This window comes from Aulonocara stuartgranti (genome assembly GCF_965226115.1).
Source record: "Aulonocara stuartgranti genome assembly, chromosome: 17".
NCBI classification, from domain to species: Eukaryota; Metazoa; Chordata; class Actinopteri; order Cichliformes; family Cichlidae; genus Aulonocara; species Aulonocara stuartgranti.
This window is the reverse complement of record NC_138953.1, coordinates 40,559,199-40,579,874: the sequence shown is the minus strand read 5'-3', so window position 1 is coordinate 40,579,874 and position 20,676 is coordinate 40,559,199. Positions and strand designations below refer to the sequence as shown.

Below are 20,676 nucleotides of genomic sequence, written 5' to 3'. Positions count from 1 at the left end.
CAGTGGGAAGGAAAAACTCTAAACAGAACCAGGCTCAGGGAGGGGTGGGGCCATCTACTGCGACTGGTTGGGGCCGAGCACATAGCCCCGCCCCTCCCGTCCAACATGTTTTTCCATTACAGATTTGGATGCCCATGATTGTAACACCTTAGTGTATATTAGAATGGCAAAGGCCACCAAATTAGCCTCTGATGGAGAGTTTTTAAGAATAGTTTATTGGTTTTTGTTATTTTATGTGAAATCACAAAGTTGGTTTTGACGTCATCGCTGGGTGGTAAGTACATTGGTAAGCAAAGGTTCAGATGTCTGTTCTCGGTCTGCGTTGGTCAGCTTTGTGTATTTCGCTGCATGTTTAGTTCATAATGGCGATTCAGATTTCTTGTGCGCTGTCCATCTCTTTAGCTGGTTGACCCAGGTGTTTAAACTGGTCTAGTTTCTCTGCCTCTGTTCTTGCATGCCTGTTGTTAAACCCGTCTCCCCGTTCACACACATATTCTGTCTTGCTGCTTCTGACTTTCATTCCTCTTCTCTTCAGAGCAAACCTCCACATCTTCAGGCGCTCTTCAATCTGCTCCCTACAGTCTCATCTGCAGTTGTCATAGGCCACTAAGACTCCTGCCTGACCTCATCTGCCAATCCGTGCATCGCCACTGCAAACAGACCCAGAGTAGATCCCTGATGTAATCTCGCCCCACGTTGAACCCGGCTGTCTCAACTGCTCCTTGAGCTTTTGCCATTTAATCCTCGACTCCGCCTTCACTTCCTCGTCTTGATTTCTGCAGTCATCCTAAAAACGTCCGGTGCTGTCTACCTGCCACCACTTTCTAGTCTTATATCTCTCTCAGTTTGGCCTTTCTGCATAAGATATAATCCACCTTTGTGCACCTCCCTTTGCTGTTATATGTCACCTATGTTCTTCCCGCTTCTTAAAATGTCTTGACCACAAGTATTTCCATCCTTTTCAAAAATCCATTACCATGTAATCCATGTCCTTGTCCTGCATTTCTCTCCTTAGCACCGTGGCCACCCAACACCTGATTATCACCTCTGTTCCCTTTATCTACATGTCCACTGAAGTCTGCTACTCTGACAGCCAGCCTGAGAGCCACATACACTGACAACATTCAAAATCAGCTTTGATTTCCACCTTCAAAGTGATCCTGACTATTTGCATACTGTTCTTTTAAGATTAACCCTACACGTGCTCTCTGCACCATGCTGGAACAGCTTGAATCCACCTCGCTTCCATGTAGTCTCCTGCATGCACATATATCTGCCTTCTTTCTCTCCGTCTTGTAGGCAGGCTTTAAAGTCCCTACTCGCACCTCCACACTCCTGCCTTTCTTCTCTCCTGCCGCCTCCTGACACACCTTTCCCCCTGCCTCTTTCTTTGTCTTTGGCCAGCGGTAACAAGTTTCAGCACCCTGCTGGCCAACAGCACCCAGGGCCTGACAGATCCACTCATTCTGGATGAATGTGATGTAACCCTCCCAATTTATCCAGCCTTGAGACCTGCACTAAGAGTATGCTGGCATGTGGCCCTCTTATGGCTCCGTTAATGAATACATGTTTATGTTTAAAGTTCGCATTGACCCCGTGCAAACTGGTCATGGACAACCAAAGGGCCAAATGTGACCTGCAGGCTGTCCAGTGTCCACGTCTGGACTAAATGCATATTGAGTATCTAATGATGGATGTATATATGTGTATAATATTGTTTTCTGTTTGTTCTTGCTCCTGTCACAGGGAGGTGGTACATCTGCGAGGGCTGGCTGAAGGTGGTCCCACCAAAGGGTGCAGAGGCCAAGCCTAAGATGTTCTTCCTGTTCTCCGACATGCTGCTACAGGTCAAGCGTTGCAGCTCCCTGCATTCCACCAGTGGACAGAAGTTTACTGCCGAGCATGCCTATCCACTGCAGGACTGCACCGTAGAAAAGGTGTTTGGCCACACACGGAGCCAGGGAGGCCTGCTCACTGTAAGTGTCTGCCAGCTACTAGTCCCTGAAAAACCAGCAGAGAGGGCTCAGCCTCTACGGTTGTATGAACGGTATCTTCTTGCAGTTAGAGCTGTAAGGATTATGGAAAACGACACAACGTTTTTAATGTTGCCTGTTTACATTATTACAATTAAGATGAGATTGAAGTTCAGGCTTTCAGCTTTAATTCAAGGCTTTTAACAAAAACTACAACCTTACCTGTTCAGGTGTTACAGATATATTATAATATATCACATATTACAGATACAGTCCCCATTTTTCAAATCACTAGTTTTTAACAAGGTATAAAGTGATGATATTAATATGAACCACTCCCCCATTACTATGTAAATCCTCACTGTCATCATGATGGTGGCTGAGCGTTATGGAAACATCGTTCTTATTGTAGAGTTGAGCTCTCTGTGTTTCTTCTCTGTGTGTGCCCTGCACTGTTTCCATCTTCCAAATGTTGGGAAAAGCTGAACTTGGAAAGAAAACTGTCTGTTTTCTTGGGCAGGTGGGGAGACATCTGTTCACTGATTTCAGGGTACACATGAGTGACTCTTTAGCGAAGCATTATTTAATTTCCACTTTTGACGTATGTAGCTTTGATTTGTCTTACTTAAAGTTCCTCGATGATGAGTGGTATAACGTGTAAAAATAAGAAGTTTGCTGAATGTTTTCAAGCCTCGCTCCGTTAAATGTCATTTAGTCCTGCGTGTTGGAGGAGACCTGTGCTCCTCTTCCTCTCCTCCCTAATCACCTCTAATCCTTGTTGAAGTGGCCCAAAAGTTGAACTTTGAATGTGTTTCTCCGCTCGGTCCATCCATCGTGCAGGTCTCTGTACAGCTGCTTGCTGACAAATTGTGTCTAAATGATGTAGCTGCTGTCATGAAACATTCAAAGCAAGGAGTTGCGCGTCATTGAGCAAGGAACCAAAGCGTTTATGCAGCGAGTGTTTAGTGCCAGTGCTCCATGGTATCAATATTCATTTCAGCTGATAGGCTCTGGCTCAAAGAGCTCTTTATGCAGCGCTGCTAATGTGCTTCCCTGTGATCCAGAGCAGCCACGTCTGATGATGGTGCTGTCCACTGCTGTCTGCTCAGCTTGTCAGAAGCATTTTTGCATGTTTTCTGTCAGTAAAGCTCATTTGTCACAGAACTGGTAGCATACAGTTGGCTGATAGATCTACAACATAGAAACCAATAAAACCTGACCGGGGACGTCAAACGTAAGTCCACGGGCTGGATGTGGATACAGTTATATCCGGCCGCGAGATGATTTCACACAGCAGTTATTAATGGGCCGTCGGTACGTGGAAGTCAAACCTTCAGCCCTGTGGGACTTTATTTTAATGGTCACGCCACGCGGCCAATCGCAGACTGGGATCGTACCATTATGTCAAAGAAGGAAAGGGGTCAGATGTTCCAAAGACAGCAGGTGCAGTGGTACGGGCCAGGTACGCAGAGAGACGCCGAGCCGGATTTAAATGCAAACCTCAAACGAGCAGCGTCTGGCTGCATTTCAATGATACTGGAGACTGAAAGGATGAGTGCAGAATGTATAAAAGTAGGAGCTGGATAAACCCGTGATACACGTTTTAGTTTTAGCCATTTTCCACCGCGGAGGACAAAAAGTTCCACATCTGTACAGACCTCATGTGTTCTCCACAGTAGAAGCAACATGAACAAAAAATCACCTTCTTGAAAGAGACTCAAGTGTCCAGTTTAGTACTGAAAATTACATAAAATAAACTAAATACAGTTTCAACTACAGTTTAAAAAACCTGTAACTTTCTGTCATTTTACACTTTTATTTCTCACGTCCAAAGAGTCGTGCAGACAGATTCTCTCTTTGTCACAGCAGCTGTTTCTTCATCATCAGTGTGTGACTTCATCTGCACAGAAAGCATCAGTGGTCCAGCGGGCTGTTTGTTTCCCACGGTGGAAAATGAGTTTGACACTCCTGAGCCAGACAAAAAAGATAACCAGTTTACTTCTTTATGGGGGGGGATCCTCTTTGGTTACCTTTGTTATCTGTTATCATGTGATCATCCACCTAACACACTGTTTACTGCAACAGCTACACCCTTCTTGCACATGTTCTTTTTCAGCTACTTATTAATAAGTGACTTTTATGAAAAATCATTTCCCCTGGGGATCAATAAAGTATTCTGATCGTATCAGTAAAGGTGCGGGCATCTCAGGTTTCATTTGTTTATAGAGTAATTGGAGCTGTTGTCGGGGCTCAGCCAACAGGCCATCAGGTTTTAAACTGAGTGTATCAAATGTTAAAAATGGGAAAACATCCGTCAAACACAACAAGACGGGCAAAAAGTCTGTACAGATGATTAACTGTGAGATATGTCCGCACCTTTCATGCTTCATTTATCACGTGGATCATCATGGACATTTTCATAGGTTGGTTAAAAAATGCATTTACTTTTATTAATAAACGTTTACGTTTTAAAATGATTAATAAACACTTATTTTACATCCAAGAGGTCTGGCAAACGAGTTTATATCATAAACACGATCCAATGAAAAATAAAGAGGAAAATAACCAGTCGGGTGATTCTGATCAATATCACGTATTGATTCTCGCTGCGTTCTCATTGGCTCCTCTCTGAGAGTCACCAGCATAGCAGGACACACAGTAACTGGTTACGTTTGTGCACGTTGGAGCTGTTTTTACAGAGAAACCTTTTCTTAAAAGTAATGCAGTAGAAAGTAATGAGTTACACTACTTTTACCTAAAATACGTTGTCTAATAATTACAGTTTTTATGTAACAGTTCAGCTTTTCAGTGAAGCCTGCAGCTTTAGAACAATCTGAACCTGTAGGCTACAGAATCCGTGTCCTAATGAGGACACGCGTGATCTTTTTCTCAGTCTTTAGCTGTGAACACAAAGCCGACCGCACACAGAGGCTTTAAAGTGATGCCACAGTGATGCTACTTGAGCAATAAGAACAGGTGGACAGGGAGGCTGCAGCCTGACTGCTCGCCTGTTTCACTGTTGGAGGTCTGCATTCAGCTTCAACATCACTCTGGATTCTCGGTTTGTGCAAAGCACTGAAGTTGTGTTCGTTGTGTGTTCGTTGTGTGTGCAATAAAAATAAAAGTTTGGTCCATATTCACGCTGCCATATTTTAGACTGCGTGACTATTTTCTTCCAGCAAACAAACTGAAATCAGCACAAGTGCAGCTGGAATCAATGAGCTAAACTGATAGGCTAAGGCGAGCAGGCTAACGATTCCAACTTGATGGCCTACTGGGAACCAGTTCTCAGTTCCATCCCGACTAACCAGACTGTGTACAAGTACACAGCAGCGCTCAGTTAGTCGGCAGTATGAAGCCTTATATTTGGATGTGTTGTTTGAGGACGTTGAGCCAGTTCATTCGTCTTCTCAGAAATCCTGATTCAGTGACGTCTAGAAAGAAAACAGCATTTTTTCTAAATACTACTTTAATGCTCGTTACTTGTCGTTTTTTATATTTTGTGAAAGTGTGCAGTGGAAATGATCAAATATGCACACAGAGCAGAGTTGCAGTGACGTGACGGCTGTGTGACGGATTGTCGTGACCAGGCCAGGCTTCAGTTAAAAGCCCTGAGAATGAAAATCATCCTTCAACAGACTGATGAAAGGAAACTGATGGAGAGATTACACTCACAGCTGTGTTACAGGGAGTGCGTGTGTGTTTTAAGGACTGAGGAGTGCAGTGATGGGCGCCTGCTGTTACCTCAGTTGCTGGATCAGATTAAGCTACAGATCCATCTCCTCTGGGCCTCCAGTAAATACGTCTTCCTCCAGCCTGTCGCCGCTCTGTGACCGTCCCGTTGCACGTTATCTAATAGCAGAAATGGCATTTCATTAGCCTCTTATACCACGGAGGCCCAAGCGCATACTCGATAGCGTTACGCGTAATTCCTCATAAGGACACATTATTGATCCCTGCGTGAACTCGAGGAAAAAGACTGTCAGCACACCGCGGCCCTCCTTATACGGGGCCATGAAGTATTAAAGTCAAATTAAATTTGACAGCTGTAAATGTCATGGCAATCTATATGCTAAGTATTGGAAAAAACAAAAAAACCTCAAACGTTTTATTAAAATTTCCAGTGCCCCCTCCCCCGTTGCGTCTTATTTGTGGCTCGACGTCCATTTTTCTCTTCGTTTTGTGTCTTTTCCTTCTGAATACGTCGGCTTTCTGTATCCTCTCGCCTCTGCTCCCTTCCTGCTGCTAATATCCTCTCATTACTTGAATATTTCCCACATCCCTGACAGATTCTCTTTGATGTATAAATAATCAAGCTAAATTATGTGCAGTGATGAGGCGCTGCTGTATTATACAAAGTCATTTCTACCTAAGAGGGTCAGATTTCCTGACAAATTCCTAATTACGACATCTCAACAGAAGTGGAATCTATTTGTGCAGAAGCAACCACCCCTCCCTAAGCAGCGAGTGCCTAATATCATGCAGCACTTAGTCCGGCCCCTTTCACTGAACTTGGTGCTTTTGATGATGGTGCGTTTGAAGTCTTAATGTCTAATAAGAGACTATCGTCATTGTCTGATGAGCTGTAATCGCCTCCGTACTGGCTGAAGTTGGATATATCAGAGCTCAACAAGCTACTAGTCTCTGCAGATAAATGTTAAAGGCTCTTTAAGGTGTAATTGTGATCTTTAAGCAGTTTTCCTGATGTAACTGTGCTGCTCTGAAAGCACCTTTTGTTTGGGCTTAGATTTGTTCAGCATGTACATCCTGAAGCTGGACTGAGTAACGTGAACAAGAGAACTGATAACTGACTCATATAAAGTCCTGTCAGAACAGAGAAGTCCAAAAGAGATATGAAGACACCGTCCAGAACAATGCAGTGTTCTCTAAATCGGTTGTTAGATTTTGTTAGTTTAATTGATGCCTGGATTTTATACTCAGTCAGGATTTAAAAGCAGCAGCAGTTTTCTTTGTGTGGAGCTGATCTGGAGACAGTTTTAGCTGGTTTGTGTTGACCCCTATAGCTTTTATTGTGCAACTGCAGCCCAGTGTGCAGCTTTTATGGTTCATCTGCCCGCAGCAAGTCTGTAATGCAAGAACTGCTGTGATTGTACACAGTGCTGTGGAGTGACATCACTCTCTGATTTGTTCCAGAAAAGATTTTAATGATCGATTTTAATAAAGTTGGTGAAATCGAAGAAGGTTTCCCAAAAACACCAGCACAGTTTTTCTTGTAGTGCGTTATTGTTCCATTGTTTTACATTTCAGGGTTTTTTGCTGTAAACTGGTTCTGATTGGCCGCACAGCTTATTACATCTTGACTGAGAAGAAGTTCTTATCACATGCAGCTCGTCTTCATCAAGTATTAGAACCAGCTGGCAGCACATTAGGACCAACAGCTACTGTAAACCCATGCCTTGCTCAACAGCACAGTGACGGGCAGCGGTTCGTCCTTCTTCCCATTTCATCGAGATCTGATTTAGTTTTATCTGAACTGGTTCCCAGTCAGATTTTGAAATCATAGTTGGATTTGAGGCTCGTAGTTGGTGTATTGTAAAGAGTAAAGCCACCGAGGTAGAGGAGGTCACCTGCTGATTGGCAGGTTGGCGGTTCGATCCCCGTCTGGTTCAGTCTGCATAGCATTAACCCCACATTGCTCTCTGAAAGAAAGTGCCTATGTGAGGCGAGTTGTACAATAGCTCGTGTAGAGGAGAAAAGCACCATATAAGAACCCGTCCATTTACCATGTTTCATCTCTTCACAGCTGACCTTCCCCAGAGCCAATCTGCTACTGATGTCCAGCAACCAGGAGAACCTCAACGACTGGTACCAAAGCCTGAGTTCAGCTATCAGGTAAACTGTGACAGATATCTGCTCTGTTTGTGCGTCTGACCTGCAAGAAACCTCATGGACCTGCAAGTTACCCTGATATAAGTAACGTTAACCATGACAGCCCTGCTCTAGAGTGAAGCGAAACCCGGCTCTTACATTTAACACAAAGTCTTGCAGTCTGTCCTTTGAATGTCTGTTTAAAAATATGAGTAGTTTTCATAACTGCTCCTAGTCACAGTTTATCAGAGGAACTTAGCACAGTTGCACTTCGGTATATAATGAGCAGATAACATTTGATTGTACAGGTGTGGAACGAGTCTTTAACACAGGCTGTTTTGGTACCTCAGGCCTGCCCGGCTCTCAGACAGCGTCTTGGCATTAATCAGTCAGACCTTAGTAATTCTACTCCCAGCCTACCTGGCCCCAGCTCCCTGGAGGAGGACTTGGGTCAGCCCTGCTATGTGGAGCCACTGGATATGGTGAGGGCCCTGACCTCGGTGTGCCCAGCCAGGCTAATTAGTTTATCACTTTGTCAGTTAGGAGAGAGGGGAGGCTGTCAAAGAGCTCAGACCAGGCAGCAGATGGGGGCCTAGACAGGCTGTCAGCTCTAAACTCCAGGCAGTGTAATTAGCTGTGGGGGAAGACGGAGGAGAGGACCGGCTGAGAGGACCAGGGGTCAACAGCACTCACACCACTGGGGAGCAGTGTAAGGCTGAAGGGTGTGTGTGCTTGTCCGTACGTAACTGAATTATTGATTTAATAAAGACTGCAGGGTATCGTGACTGACATCTCCGAGGCTTTTGGATATCGCTCCAAAAAAGTGTTTAATGCTGTTAAGTTTCATTAGTTTTGTGTTTATTTTTAATTAATTCATTTTCATTTTTTCTGTTTCTGATGGAAAACACCACATTTCCACTCATACTGCTTAGCTGTGATTTCATGATTTTAATCACTAGTAGCTGTAGAAAAGATTTTTTTGTGTGTATCTAATTTTTCTTTTTATAAACAGCTAATAAAACACCAAAACCATGTTTTGCTGTCCTGATGGCTGTTACACACCTAGCCCCTTAATGCTAACCATGACAAATAGTTAGTAGTTTAGAGTTTTGACCTACCGTGCAGTCAAGGTTAATGTCCTCACTACGTATCTGAAACCTGACCAAGCACACAGTCACATTTGTGTAGCTTCTTAGAAGGCTTAACCTAAAACACTGTGACAAAGTGCGTAATCCTTAGGCTGATGTCACAACTGGAAAGATTTGCTTGCCCCATAGGGATGTATAATGCATCATCCCAAGGGTGAACTCAATTACTACCATTACTACTAATTGCAAGGTCAGTGGTTCAGTCACTGGCTCCTCCACTTCACATGTTGAAGTGTCCTAGAACACTTTAGGTGTGAATGTGTGGATGACTGGATGTAGTGTAAAGCGCTTTGGGGTCCTTAGGGACTAGTAAAGCGCTATATAAATACAGGCCATTTTAAAGCGAGATACTTGAGCCTAAGTTGGCCCTGAAACGTCTGTTTGGAGTGTGTGCTGCAACGTGAGGGACAGTGTAACAGAGACTTTGTCCATGCAGCGATGCTGATGGATGTCAGTGTTCCTGATCATGCTTTATAAGAAACTTGATTATGTTTGTGGTCTGAGGCATATTTAGTAGCCACTGATCCTGTTTTTTATATTTACAACACGTGTTCCCAGTGATGATTTCACAAGGTCATTTTACGTATTTTAAAGTTTGCAGTGAAATCAGCTGAGAGGAGACGGCCTTCTTTCAGAGTTCTGTATGAACTGATAACGTTCTGAGACCAAAGACTACGACTAAAATATTTATGTCGTTTTCAGCTCTTTGTCATATACAGGAAACAACGGCACATTACTACCAGTGCTAAATCCTTTGGCTCAGACCTGCTAGTAATGGTAAAATGGTAAATGGCCTGTATTTATATAGCGCTTTACTAGTCCCTAAGGACCCCAAAGCGCTTTACATATCCAGTCATCCACACACACATCCACACACTGGTGATGGCAGCTACATTGTAGCCACAGCCACCCTGGGGCGCACTGACAGAGGCGAGGCTGCCGGACACTGGCGCCACCGGGCCCTCTGACCATCACCAGTAGGCAACGGGTGAAGTGTCTTGCCCAAGGACACAACGACCGAGACTGTCCAAGCCGGGGCTCGAACCGGCAACCTTCCGATTACAAGGCGAACTCCCAACTCTTGAGCCACGATCGCCCCGATAATGTGTCATTGTTACCTGTTAATCTGATGAGTAAGAGGGCAGCAAACCACTAGTTACAGATAAAATGATACCAATGAGGACCAGTCAGCCAGAGAATATAAGGTACAATGGTGTGGTGATGGTTTCCAGTTGGTAATAAATCTTGGTGTCCTGTGATGAACAGAATCCAGACGATGGAGCGAATGAGCAGAAGCGTTCATTTAATTACATCCAGGATTCACCTCAAAGACGAACACGATTGATTTCAGAAAAAGAAGACCAACTTCAGTCACTGTGTGGCTTAAAGGAAAGTTTACCATCAATCACAATACCTGAATATCTGGATGAGGCCACAGTTTCAATAGAAAGAGAAGGAAGTGCTGCCGACACCCTCTTCCTGTTTGAGACCAACGTGACCTTTATTTTTTTCTGCATTTAAAATCACATTGAGCTGACCCAGCTGTGACTGCATGCAATCAAAAGCTAGCTGTTGGAAAACCACGTCAGTTGTACGAGCACCACAGTAAATAATCGTGTCATCTGTGTGATAATGGAGAGATGCTTTTAGATTTTGTCCCAAGCCATGAAGATAAATAGTGTAGGCCCCAGGAGAGAACCCTGCAGCACTCCGTCAGTGTTACTGAGTTAAATAAGAAGAAGAAACAACAAAACATTTGTTGAAACAACGAGCGTTTCACTTTCGTCTGACACAGGACTCTGTCTTCTTCTTTGATTCCTAGCTGGCGTTAGGCCTGGATCGGCTCCTAAGCCCATGCGCCGCAGTGGGTGCCAATGGTTGTTGAATTTCCTTCACAACTCGTTTCCATGCGTGGAGATCGTTGGCGATTGTCCTGGCCTTGTCGAGATTTATTCTGCGATTTCTGATGTTACCTTCGACCTGTTTTAGCCATGTTTTTCCCCATTCGTTGGATTCTCCGCTGTGTGGGACGTTTATGCCAGAGAAGTTGGTGTCGTAGTCGGCTCGCGTCCATTCGACACACATGGCCAAACCATCGCAATCGGAGTTTTTGAATTCCAGTCAGATGTCCTCCTATCGAAGGCGGTCTCGAAGTGATTCTCGTAATATCTGCCGAAGGCAACGCATCTGGAAAACTTCGAGCTAGTTGAGGTCTGCTTTAAGCAATGTCCACGTTTCTGATCCATAGAGTAGAATCGGCAGGATCAACGTCTGGAAAAGGCGGATTTTGGTCGAGATGGAAATATTAGTTCACTTCCACAAGCACCACTTTAAAAAAGCGGAAGTTGACCTATTTGAGTGTGCATCTCCGCCATGGACGCGACTTTCTTCTGCGTGATCAGTGAGCCCAGCTATTTGAACGGCTAAACTTGCTCTATCTGGATGTCGTCAGGTGGACAATGAAAACATAGTCAGTCGGTGTTGGATACAGACTTTCTCACCTGGTCCTTTTCATGTCGGACAGTCAGAACTGAACCAGGGGCTTCTTAGTGAGGGGGGACAAATCATCAGAACCAGAGTGTTGCATGGAAAAAAGACCACAGTGTCAAACTGGTTGTAAACTGTTTACTGGATGCCATTAAATGGTGCAATTAAAAAATTAAATTAGTAAGTTGCTGCCTGTTTTGTTTTGTACAGGAAGCAGAATTCTAAGCAGACGGCGATCTATCAAAGAGACGAGCTGTGCCGCAGACCTCTGCGCTCTGCCGCCGATCGCCACAACACTGCCAACGCCGCCAGCAGAAAGAGAAACATGGTGAGTGTGTCTTTAAGCTACCAAACAGATTTTTAGGTCACTTTAACCGTTGTTGATCTTTGTGGTGGCAGAGCATTGATCATGTGTTCTGCTGCTCGGCCTTAGATAGTAGTTCTGTCTTTACTTTCCATGAATGTTACTTGAAGAAAGTTAAACTCCATTATTTTAATTTCTGTGGTTGACCAGCAGTGGATACTTAGTGGTAACATGCTTGTATACTGAGAGCACAACTGGTGGATTGGTCCCGGTCCCCACAGCATTATCATCACAGGCTCAAGACAGCCTCGCATCAAGTCTTTGTTGTTGCTCTCTGTGCTTAACGGTTTTTGTGTCCAGCTTGGATTCGCAGTCTTCCTGCCATGTCAGATACAGCCTCAGACGGGGCTGAGTCTAAACGAACGAGTCTTAAATCTTTTCTGAATTTTACCAACAGTTTACACATTTATGACAACCAGATAGAAATGTTGATGAAGCTCACATCGCGAACAGGCACAAGAAAAATGGTATAAATGTTTGGGAATGAGCTGGTGTTCTGCATGAATCTGTCATAAAACATCGGCTTTAATGACAACGCTACCACGAGTAGTAGACAGCATTTAGGACATGAAGTTTGGCCGATGCATTTAAAGCTGTTGGTAATTCTCAGCATTTACTTGCTGCCCCTTTAAATAAATGAACAGTCACAGCAGTGACAATCACAGTCATGCCTGCCTCTGATCTTAGTACGTTCCCTTTGTCATTTATTTGAATACGTTTAAAATGAATCATTAAACCTACATACATGTGCACCAATCACCACACATCACGTCCACGCCCACACGGCGTTTTGAAGCAAGTGTAACACTGCCAGCTTCTCACAGATGTGAGTCCACTATGGAAAAGAATGAAAGAGAAGGAACGTGAAACTATAAAAGTCAACGTTTTTGCGAAGGAGGGGCCTTCTTTTGGTGACACGCTGCAACTGAGTGTAAGCGGCGTGTATACAGTGGAAACGCCCAGCGGCTGGGAGCTGACCCACAGCTGGCCCACAGCTGACCCACAGCTGACCCACAGCTGGCAGGAGCGGCAGCTCTAAGTGGACGTATACGAAGCAGAATTTCTTTGATGTTTAGTCTCTTAACTCGTCTACCTCGTCCAGCTTCTACTGAGCTCTGCCGACTGCCACATCATCATCATCATCATCATTGATTATTATGTGAATTCATTTTACGTTTAATAATAACAAACCACAGCATCCCCGTATCACGATGTTTTCACTAATATGTTTTTGGTTAAATGTGTTGTTCAAAATAAAACATGAATAAAATGTGACTACGTTTAAAGTTTAAATATTAATCCTGATATTTTCAAATGGTGATGATTAATTAATAAATGAGTGATGTTTCTTCTTAAGCTCAAATCTTGATTGCTGCCTGTTTAGTCATTTTTACATCACACAAGTTTGCAGCTACAAATTTAAGCTCCTGTCTTCTGTTTGTTCCTCTGCTGCTTTTTTCAGCTCACTGCTGAGATCAGTGAGCTTCCTCAGGAGCCTCCAGTTGAGCAGGAGTACAGCGCCCCCAAGAGGATGAAGCCGTCTGATGCTTCAGAGCAGAGGTGGGATGGTTTTTTCCAGTAGTACACGGACGACAACAACGACACTTTTATCTGTACACACCGCCTCAGTAGCTTTTACAACAAAATATCAATATGATTGAAAAGCAGACTTTCAGTTTTATTTCAGTGCTTTGAACAAAAGTGTAATTACACTAATTTAGTATTTACAGACTGATGGAAAGGCGGGGCCTGTTCCCTTGTTATTCCATGAGAAGTGACGTGGATGTGAGGCAGGCCATGACCGCTGAAAACTCCAAATCAATCCAGAGAAAGGAAAAATGTTACAAATCTGTTACATTCATGAACAGAAGCACACAAAGGACCCGATGCACACGGCTTCCAGTTTTACAACCATTTATTTTCAATGTTTTACTTCGTTCAGTTTTATTTATATAGATATATATTGCCTCAATGTGCTGTATATTATAACGTAAAGACCCCACAATAATACAAAGAAAACAGAGAAACCCCAACAACCCTATGACACCATGTGAGCCCGCGCTCCATACTCTGTCTTAACAGCGAGAAACCTTCAGCAGCTCCAGCTCCTGATGTTTTTTTAGTAAAGGTTTAACTACAGCCAGCTTGGAGGCCTGTGGTACACAGCTGATTATCACAGATAGGTGGATCATATTTAAGATTGTTATATAGAAGTCAAATAATGTCATTATGTGTGACTGAATGTGACTTGAAAACGTTTGTGTGTTGAGCAGTGCAGAGACTTCCAGCTGTGTGATCCTCTGATGGGCTGGAAGATGAACCCAACCCTGACTGGGAGTTTCAATAAGGACCTTTGCTGTTTTGACACGCCTGCGCTCCATAGCACCGTTTTTTCCTTTATCATGAAATCAGAAGAGCTTTATATTATTACTAAAGAGCAGCTTCTGCTACTACCCATCTCATGCAATACAAACTATAATGACCTGCTGCTATCGGGCTACAGCAAACATTCATCGCTTTGCAGAATGATATTGCAGCAACTTTTCTCCTGTATGTTTTACTCTTTTACATTTATAATCACCCCGTAGTGTTGTGCAGAAATACAACAACACACATGGCAAAAGGACAGTGGTGGTTGGTCAGCGTTCGTAGTGAAAGTGTGAGACAGCAACGCAGGATCATTTGTCTGATTCAGCCTGAACGTCAGCTTGACCGGGACGAACCTCCATCAGTGTGCGCTGTCGTCAGGCAGATTATTGTTACTGCATCTAAACTGTGATTTGTATGAAACTATGAAATGGCCAATGTGAAATCAATCAATCCGATAACAGCGCCAAAGGGAGACAATGACAGTTTAAATATTTAACAGTTTATTAGTCATTTGTGGATTTTTGTTAATTATAATAATGAATGATGTTACTTCTTGTTTTATTTGAAAGTGTCCATTGCTTCATAATTATGTGCACATATGCATGTCTGGAGCTCGAGTCCATAATCTTAGTGAAGCCTTAGTTATAAGATTCAGTCAACACACCGATGCATTACACACTGAGGTTACTTCATTTGCTTCTCATGATACTTGTTGATTGAATCAATCAATCAATCAATCGACTGATTCACATATATGTAGTGGATATTTAAATGATTTGCATATTGGATGAATTGCTTTGATTGTAAACTGAATATTTGCATTTAATGATCTGCAACAATGATGTAACTGTGTCCAAAAACGTATCCAGGGACAGTCCCTGTGATGTTGGCTACAGGAAATGTGAGGACGGTAACTGCCTCCCACTTCTAAACTAAACTGTTTCCAACCTGCTTACACATCTGTACAACAAGTTAACTGTCTTTTATTTTGTAATTACGTTGTGTTACATGTATTCTCTGTTACGCCATTTAATCATCTCATAACAACAAATCAAAAAGTATGAATTTATAGTTGGACTTTTTTAACACTGCCTCACGTTTTAGACTTTTAATGCGTTTGCTTTAAAATTTAAAGATGTTTGTAGAAGTGGATCATTTCACAATAAAACACTGAAAGACATTTTTGTGTTTGCTGTCGTGATCTTCATCGTCAACATCACAAAAATGAAGGTAACGATTATGGAGAATGGCCAGCAAAGTCTTGCACGGTGCAGGACATCACTCCCCTCTGCTGGATAGGATTGGTACTGCATGTATTAGACAGTAAACTCTGGCTTGAAGAGCAGCGGATCACTTTGTGTGAGCTAGAAGTCAAATGTAACCCTCTCAAAGGGTTTGTAATCCTTCATCATTCATCCTTTGCTGATGAAGCACTCAGCACAGTCCTGACTGTGCGATTGAGCCTTTCCCACCATAACGCAGAGCAGCAGGAGTATCTGTTGTCTAACCTGAAGTGGGATACTTGGTCTCTTCTAGCAATCAGTCTGCACAGTGCATGGATACAAGAACTGGTATTCAATGAATAAGTGTGTTCGAATGCTCTGCTTTACTGGACATACAAGTGAAAATAACTCGATGACCTTTAACAAACCTGCAACTCATCTTTACCTCAAATGGGCCAAAGACATCAACAGCCACATCTGTAGACAGGGAGAGATCTGTTTACAGATGTGGACCATCTACAAGTAACGCAGGGAGAAATCATTTTCCTGGCAGCAGAATTTGCACTAATGAGCCAATAATGTTGGCAAAGTGGTTCCTCCCACAGCGTCCTAATTGCACAATAGATGCACTGAAGTCATGAATGTAATGCTTCACCCACAATTCTATGTGAGCAACAGAGATTTGGTCAACTCTAATGGTGGGGTCACTGGTCCCCAGTTCATAGCCTTCTCTTAGTGGTCCATGAGTGATCAGGCCCCTCACCATTGCTCCTGTGGTTTTATTACCTACAGATATAAATATCCAAGACAAACACCTTTCTCCTTCAGTCGGGCTTTTCTCTGTGCAGTTTGAGATGTGTCCAGTTTATTTCACTTACTTGGCTTCTCAGGCAGGAGTGGAAACTGTACACTTTCTTTCAATGAAATCAACAACATCATCGAAACGTGTTTGACGATGATATTTTTCCTGTCTCACACACAGTGTTTCACCATTTCTTCCATACTGGAGCAATATTCATTTCTGACAGGAAACCAGTGTCCTCAGTGACATTACAGCAAACACATCCTCAGCCTTACCTGTCAGCTGGCCTGTCTGTTGTGGCACAACTCACCCCAACTTATGAATACTTTAAACATATTATTAGAAATAGACCATCATGCCATGGAGTTATAACAGTGAGGACAGGCAGGGCTGCCGCTCACTCGGTCAGAGCAGTGAAGAAGGGGAAGTCCGCTGGTCAGGTGCGAGGAAGATGAACATGTGCGGGATGACGTGAAAATGACAGACGGAGGAAAAAAAGAAACGAGGATCTCAGAGATCTGGACCTGCCAATCAAAGAGCTGACAGCACATATAAAGGCACCAGCATCCTTTATGTGTTCATCACTTTGAGCAAACTCAAAAGCCAGTTTATGGTATTTAAGCACATACAAAGGAATGACACTGATGTCTCTGCAAGCTGGATCAAAGAGGCACGTGCAGGCTGGGGTAAGTGTGCATTTATTAAGAAGTAATAGGAAACATTAATAAATATTTCAGTGGGATGTTATGAACTAGGTCACACCTGTGAAGACAATTACAGCTAATTTCATTTTCTTTTGAATTTAAATTTGTTCTGAACGTGTGCTCATGTGGCGCACAAGGCTTGTATCAAATTACCTTTGATGTTGTAAATGATCTTTAAATAAACCTTAGAGAAGCAATTTTGGATTCAGTTTGTCCAGCTTTTATACAGCATTACTGTTTATGACATCAAAATATACTGTTTTACTTTAGTAATCAATTGTACAGTTTAGCCAAAGATATTCTCTCCAAAGCGTTAAATTAGTTAAATACTGTGTTTCACATCCAAACTGATCGCTCCCACAGATTCCTGAATATATGAACATATTTTAGTTGGAAGCATTACTGTCATGTTCTGGCTTTAAAGTAAAACTGGCACATGTCACTCCTCTCTCCCCTACTGGCCTCCTTACACTAGCTTCCGGTCTCTTTCAGGATCCAGTTTGAAATGGTATTATCTGTTTTTAAGAGTATCAATGATTTGATGCCAGAACTTTTGAAACCCTATAATCCTACCAGAGCACCGCGGACTATGAACCAGCTGCTCCCGCAGACTCTGAGATCCAGGCTTAAAAGCAGAGGCGATGGAGTCTTTTCAGTGGAGGCTCCAGATTTAATTTTAAGCTGTTCCAAAGATCTGCCCAGTCTCCTAAAAAAAACCCTAGGGGAGAGCGGGGTAAGTTGTCACACTTTTCACACTGACTAACTTTTACTGAGCACCATACATCACAACGTAATAAATGTTTCACCAAATGAAAGAAGGAAGTCTCGGGCACATATGATGTATTCATTACATTTTCATATCTTATCTCATTACGGAGTTGTAGACTGTTGAATGGAGAATGTGTACTTGTGACAATTTGCCCCATCGGCAGGTAAGTTGTCACACTAGATTATCTTAAAATAAGAACACAAATACTTAATTGTGATTATTGATTTTAATTGTTAAATTCAAACCAAAACTGGAAATTTGAACAATTATGCCAAGAGAATTTGGAAAAAAACAATTATTTCAATCCAATACACATTTTAATCAAAACATTAAGTAGAAAGAAAACTTTAGTTTGAACTTTAAACTCAAATGTTCTCTGGCTTGCACATAAATCCATCATAAATGAATGGAATGCTGCAAATAACTTGCTTTACTTAACATGTTTATCCTCTGAACAAAACAGATGCCCTATTTCTGATTAATCAGACTCAACTTCAGAGTCACAATTCTGGCACACATAAATTGCCTGGCCTGAGGTGCAAGCATCATGGGCCCATTAGTTGCATTTTACGCATTTTACCCAGGTCTCTTTTGGACAACTGTTTGAAAATGGCTCCACACAGACAAGGCAGAAGCACTCTTCATCATCTGATGATGACTCTTGAATTATTTTTCTTCTTTTAGCTGCGTTGTTCTTCATAGGTCCAGATGTTTTCCCCCCTCGCGTCCCTCTCTTTTGAAACAGCTTTTTGCTAGATTCAGCCTTATTCTTTTCTTTTTCTAGTTGCTGCTTCACTGGCGTGTCGGTTAGAATTGCTGATTTGCGTTGTTTTCTTCCTTTGCTGGATGGTTTTCGGCGGCCAGCTTTTGGATATGGCCGGATGTCCTCTGGAGTTGGTAGTCCGCTGTCAGTAATTGCAGTGCTGGGTAAGGGTGAGCTCGTGATAGAGATGGTGCTGGAGCTTGGCAGTTCAGAGTTGGTGCTGGGGCCTAGCAGTGCAGAGTTGGTGCTGGGGCCTGGCAGTGCAGAGATAGTGCTGGGGCCTGGCAGTGCAGAGATAGTGCTGGGGCCTGGCAGTGCAGAGATGGTGCTGGGGCCTGGCAGTGCAGAGGTGGTGCTGGGGCCTGGCAGTGCAGAGTTGGTGCTGGGGCCTGGCAGTGCAGAGTTGGTGCTGGAGCCTGGCAGGGCAGGGTCCGGAATAGGGCGATCTGTGATGTAGGATGGTGCAAACTCGGCTTCCAGAAATACATTTCTGTTGTAAGGTTGAATCCCAGCCACCCTAAAACCAGCCTGAATGTTCAATGGGGTTGCAGCCAGAGGATATGCAATTGCCACAATCCCAGGAATGTCATAAATGGACATTGTCTTCCCAGGGTTGTTCCTCATCCAGGCATCACACGTGCTGTTGATGTGCCTCTTTAGTGGCCCGTAGACAGACCTGTCTAATGGTTGGAGCCGATGTGAGCAGTGCGGTGGGAATGACAGCATGATTATGCCATTTTCTTTGGCATAATTGAGTCCATCAATGGACAGATGAGACTCGTGGTTGTCCAAAAGGAGTAAACAGGGCTTCTCCTTTGAACACTTTGTATGTTCATTGAAATGTTGCAGGAAGTCAACAAAGTGTGTGTCTTTCATCCATCCAGAGGAATTTGCCCCTCCTTTGCTGCCGAGTGGCCCGTTGATCAGGAAATGGTCATGGAAGTGGACACGTGGGAAAATAAAGTATGGAGGTAAACTATTCCCTATGGCTGAGACAGCACAGGCCAGTGTGACAAGGGTTCCCCTTTCAGCAGAGGTCAATGACCCTACTTGTTTGAATCCACGTCTGGCCAACACTTTGTCTGGTTTATGTACAGTGGTGACCCCAGTTTCATCAACATTCCAAATGTCTCCTGGTCCAAACTCATATTTGCATAACACTTTCTCTAAGTTGTCAAAGAAAGCATTGACATTCTCTCTGTTGAAGCTACTTGCCCTGGCAAGGCTAGTTGCTTCTGGCTTTCTCAGTGACAATGTTGTATGCTGCTTTAAAAAGCCTGTAAACCACTCTTTGCTGGCCTTTTCTTTTTCTGCCCACAAAGGCACAAACTTCAGTTCGTGTGCCACAGCAAACTGGTAGGCAAGCTTTCTGACCTCACTTGGTGACAGACCAAAATAAATGTCAGCTGACCTACTAATATATTCAACAAGCTGCTTTTCCAAATCAGGGGACAAAATCTTCCTTGGCGTTGTATAACCAACCATTGTTGTTGGCATGGCTGTCTGACTTTCAATTTCTTCTCTGGTAATCTTTTGACAATACCGAGTTAGAGTACGGTAATTTATGTCAAAATCCTTTGCTGTACTTCTGATTGATTTGTTCTGCATCTTTACCTGCCTGACTGCCTTTAACATAATGTCAGGTGGTGTTCTGCCACGCTCTGTCTTTCGTTGATAATTTCGAACCATCTTACTTTCTTCCTTCCTTCCTTAATTCCTGCCTCTCCTTCCTTTCTTCAAAAACCTTATTACAAATACAAATGAATTACAATATCAATTTTTTGGAGCATTTATTTGTACTGGGGCAAGTTGTCACATGTGACGACTTGCCCCAAAGTTAATGAGACAACTTGCCCCAAACTGACATTTATGCTAATTTTGGCTAAATGTCAGGGTTAGCTCAACATAGCACATCAGCTGAAGTATCAAAAGACACGTTAATGTCTCCTCTATTTTGTGTAAAATAATAATTTGTAACATCTATACCTAACAAAGTTGTACTGACGAAAATTTAAAGTGATTTATTTTTCCTTTTAGGTCAAAAAAATAAAAAAGATGTGCTCACCTCAGATTAGAGCAGTCTTGACTACATGTGAACAGGAGGTTGACTATAGAAGAAGAAGTCACACAAAGTGGCTATTTCATTTTTGAGATAGAGCCTCTAGTGTTGGAGTTATGAACAGTGTGACAACTTACCCGTGTGACAACTTACCCCGCTCTCCCCTATTTGTTCTTGCTCTCAGG

The 20,676-nt window shown here is 43.1% G+C and overlaps 1 protein-coding gene across 1 annotated transcript in view; it reads left to right on the top strand.

The window, feature by feature from the left end:
- arhgef39 (Rho guanine nucleotide exchange factor (GEF) 39) overlaps positions 1-15,351 on the top strand; it is a 69,128-nt gene extending 53,777 nt beyond the window's left edge. Inside the window, exons 8-12 of the mRNA XM_082510390.1 lie at positions 1,747-1,976; positions 7,738-7,826; positions 11,648-11,765; positions 13,264-13,361; positions 14,075-15,351. Coding sequence (XP_082366516.1) covers positions 1,747-1,976; positions 7,738-7,826; positions 11,648-11,765; positions 13,264-13,361; positions 14,075-14,105 — 566 coding nt within the window. The 3' untranslated portion in view covers positions 14,106-15,351. The remainder of the gene's footprint in view (positions 1-1,746; positions 1,977-7,737; positions 7,827-11,647; positions 11,766-13,263; positions 13,362-14,074) is intronic.
- Positions 15,352-20,676: the final 5,325 nt, after the last annotated feature.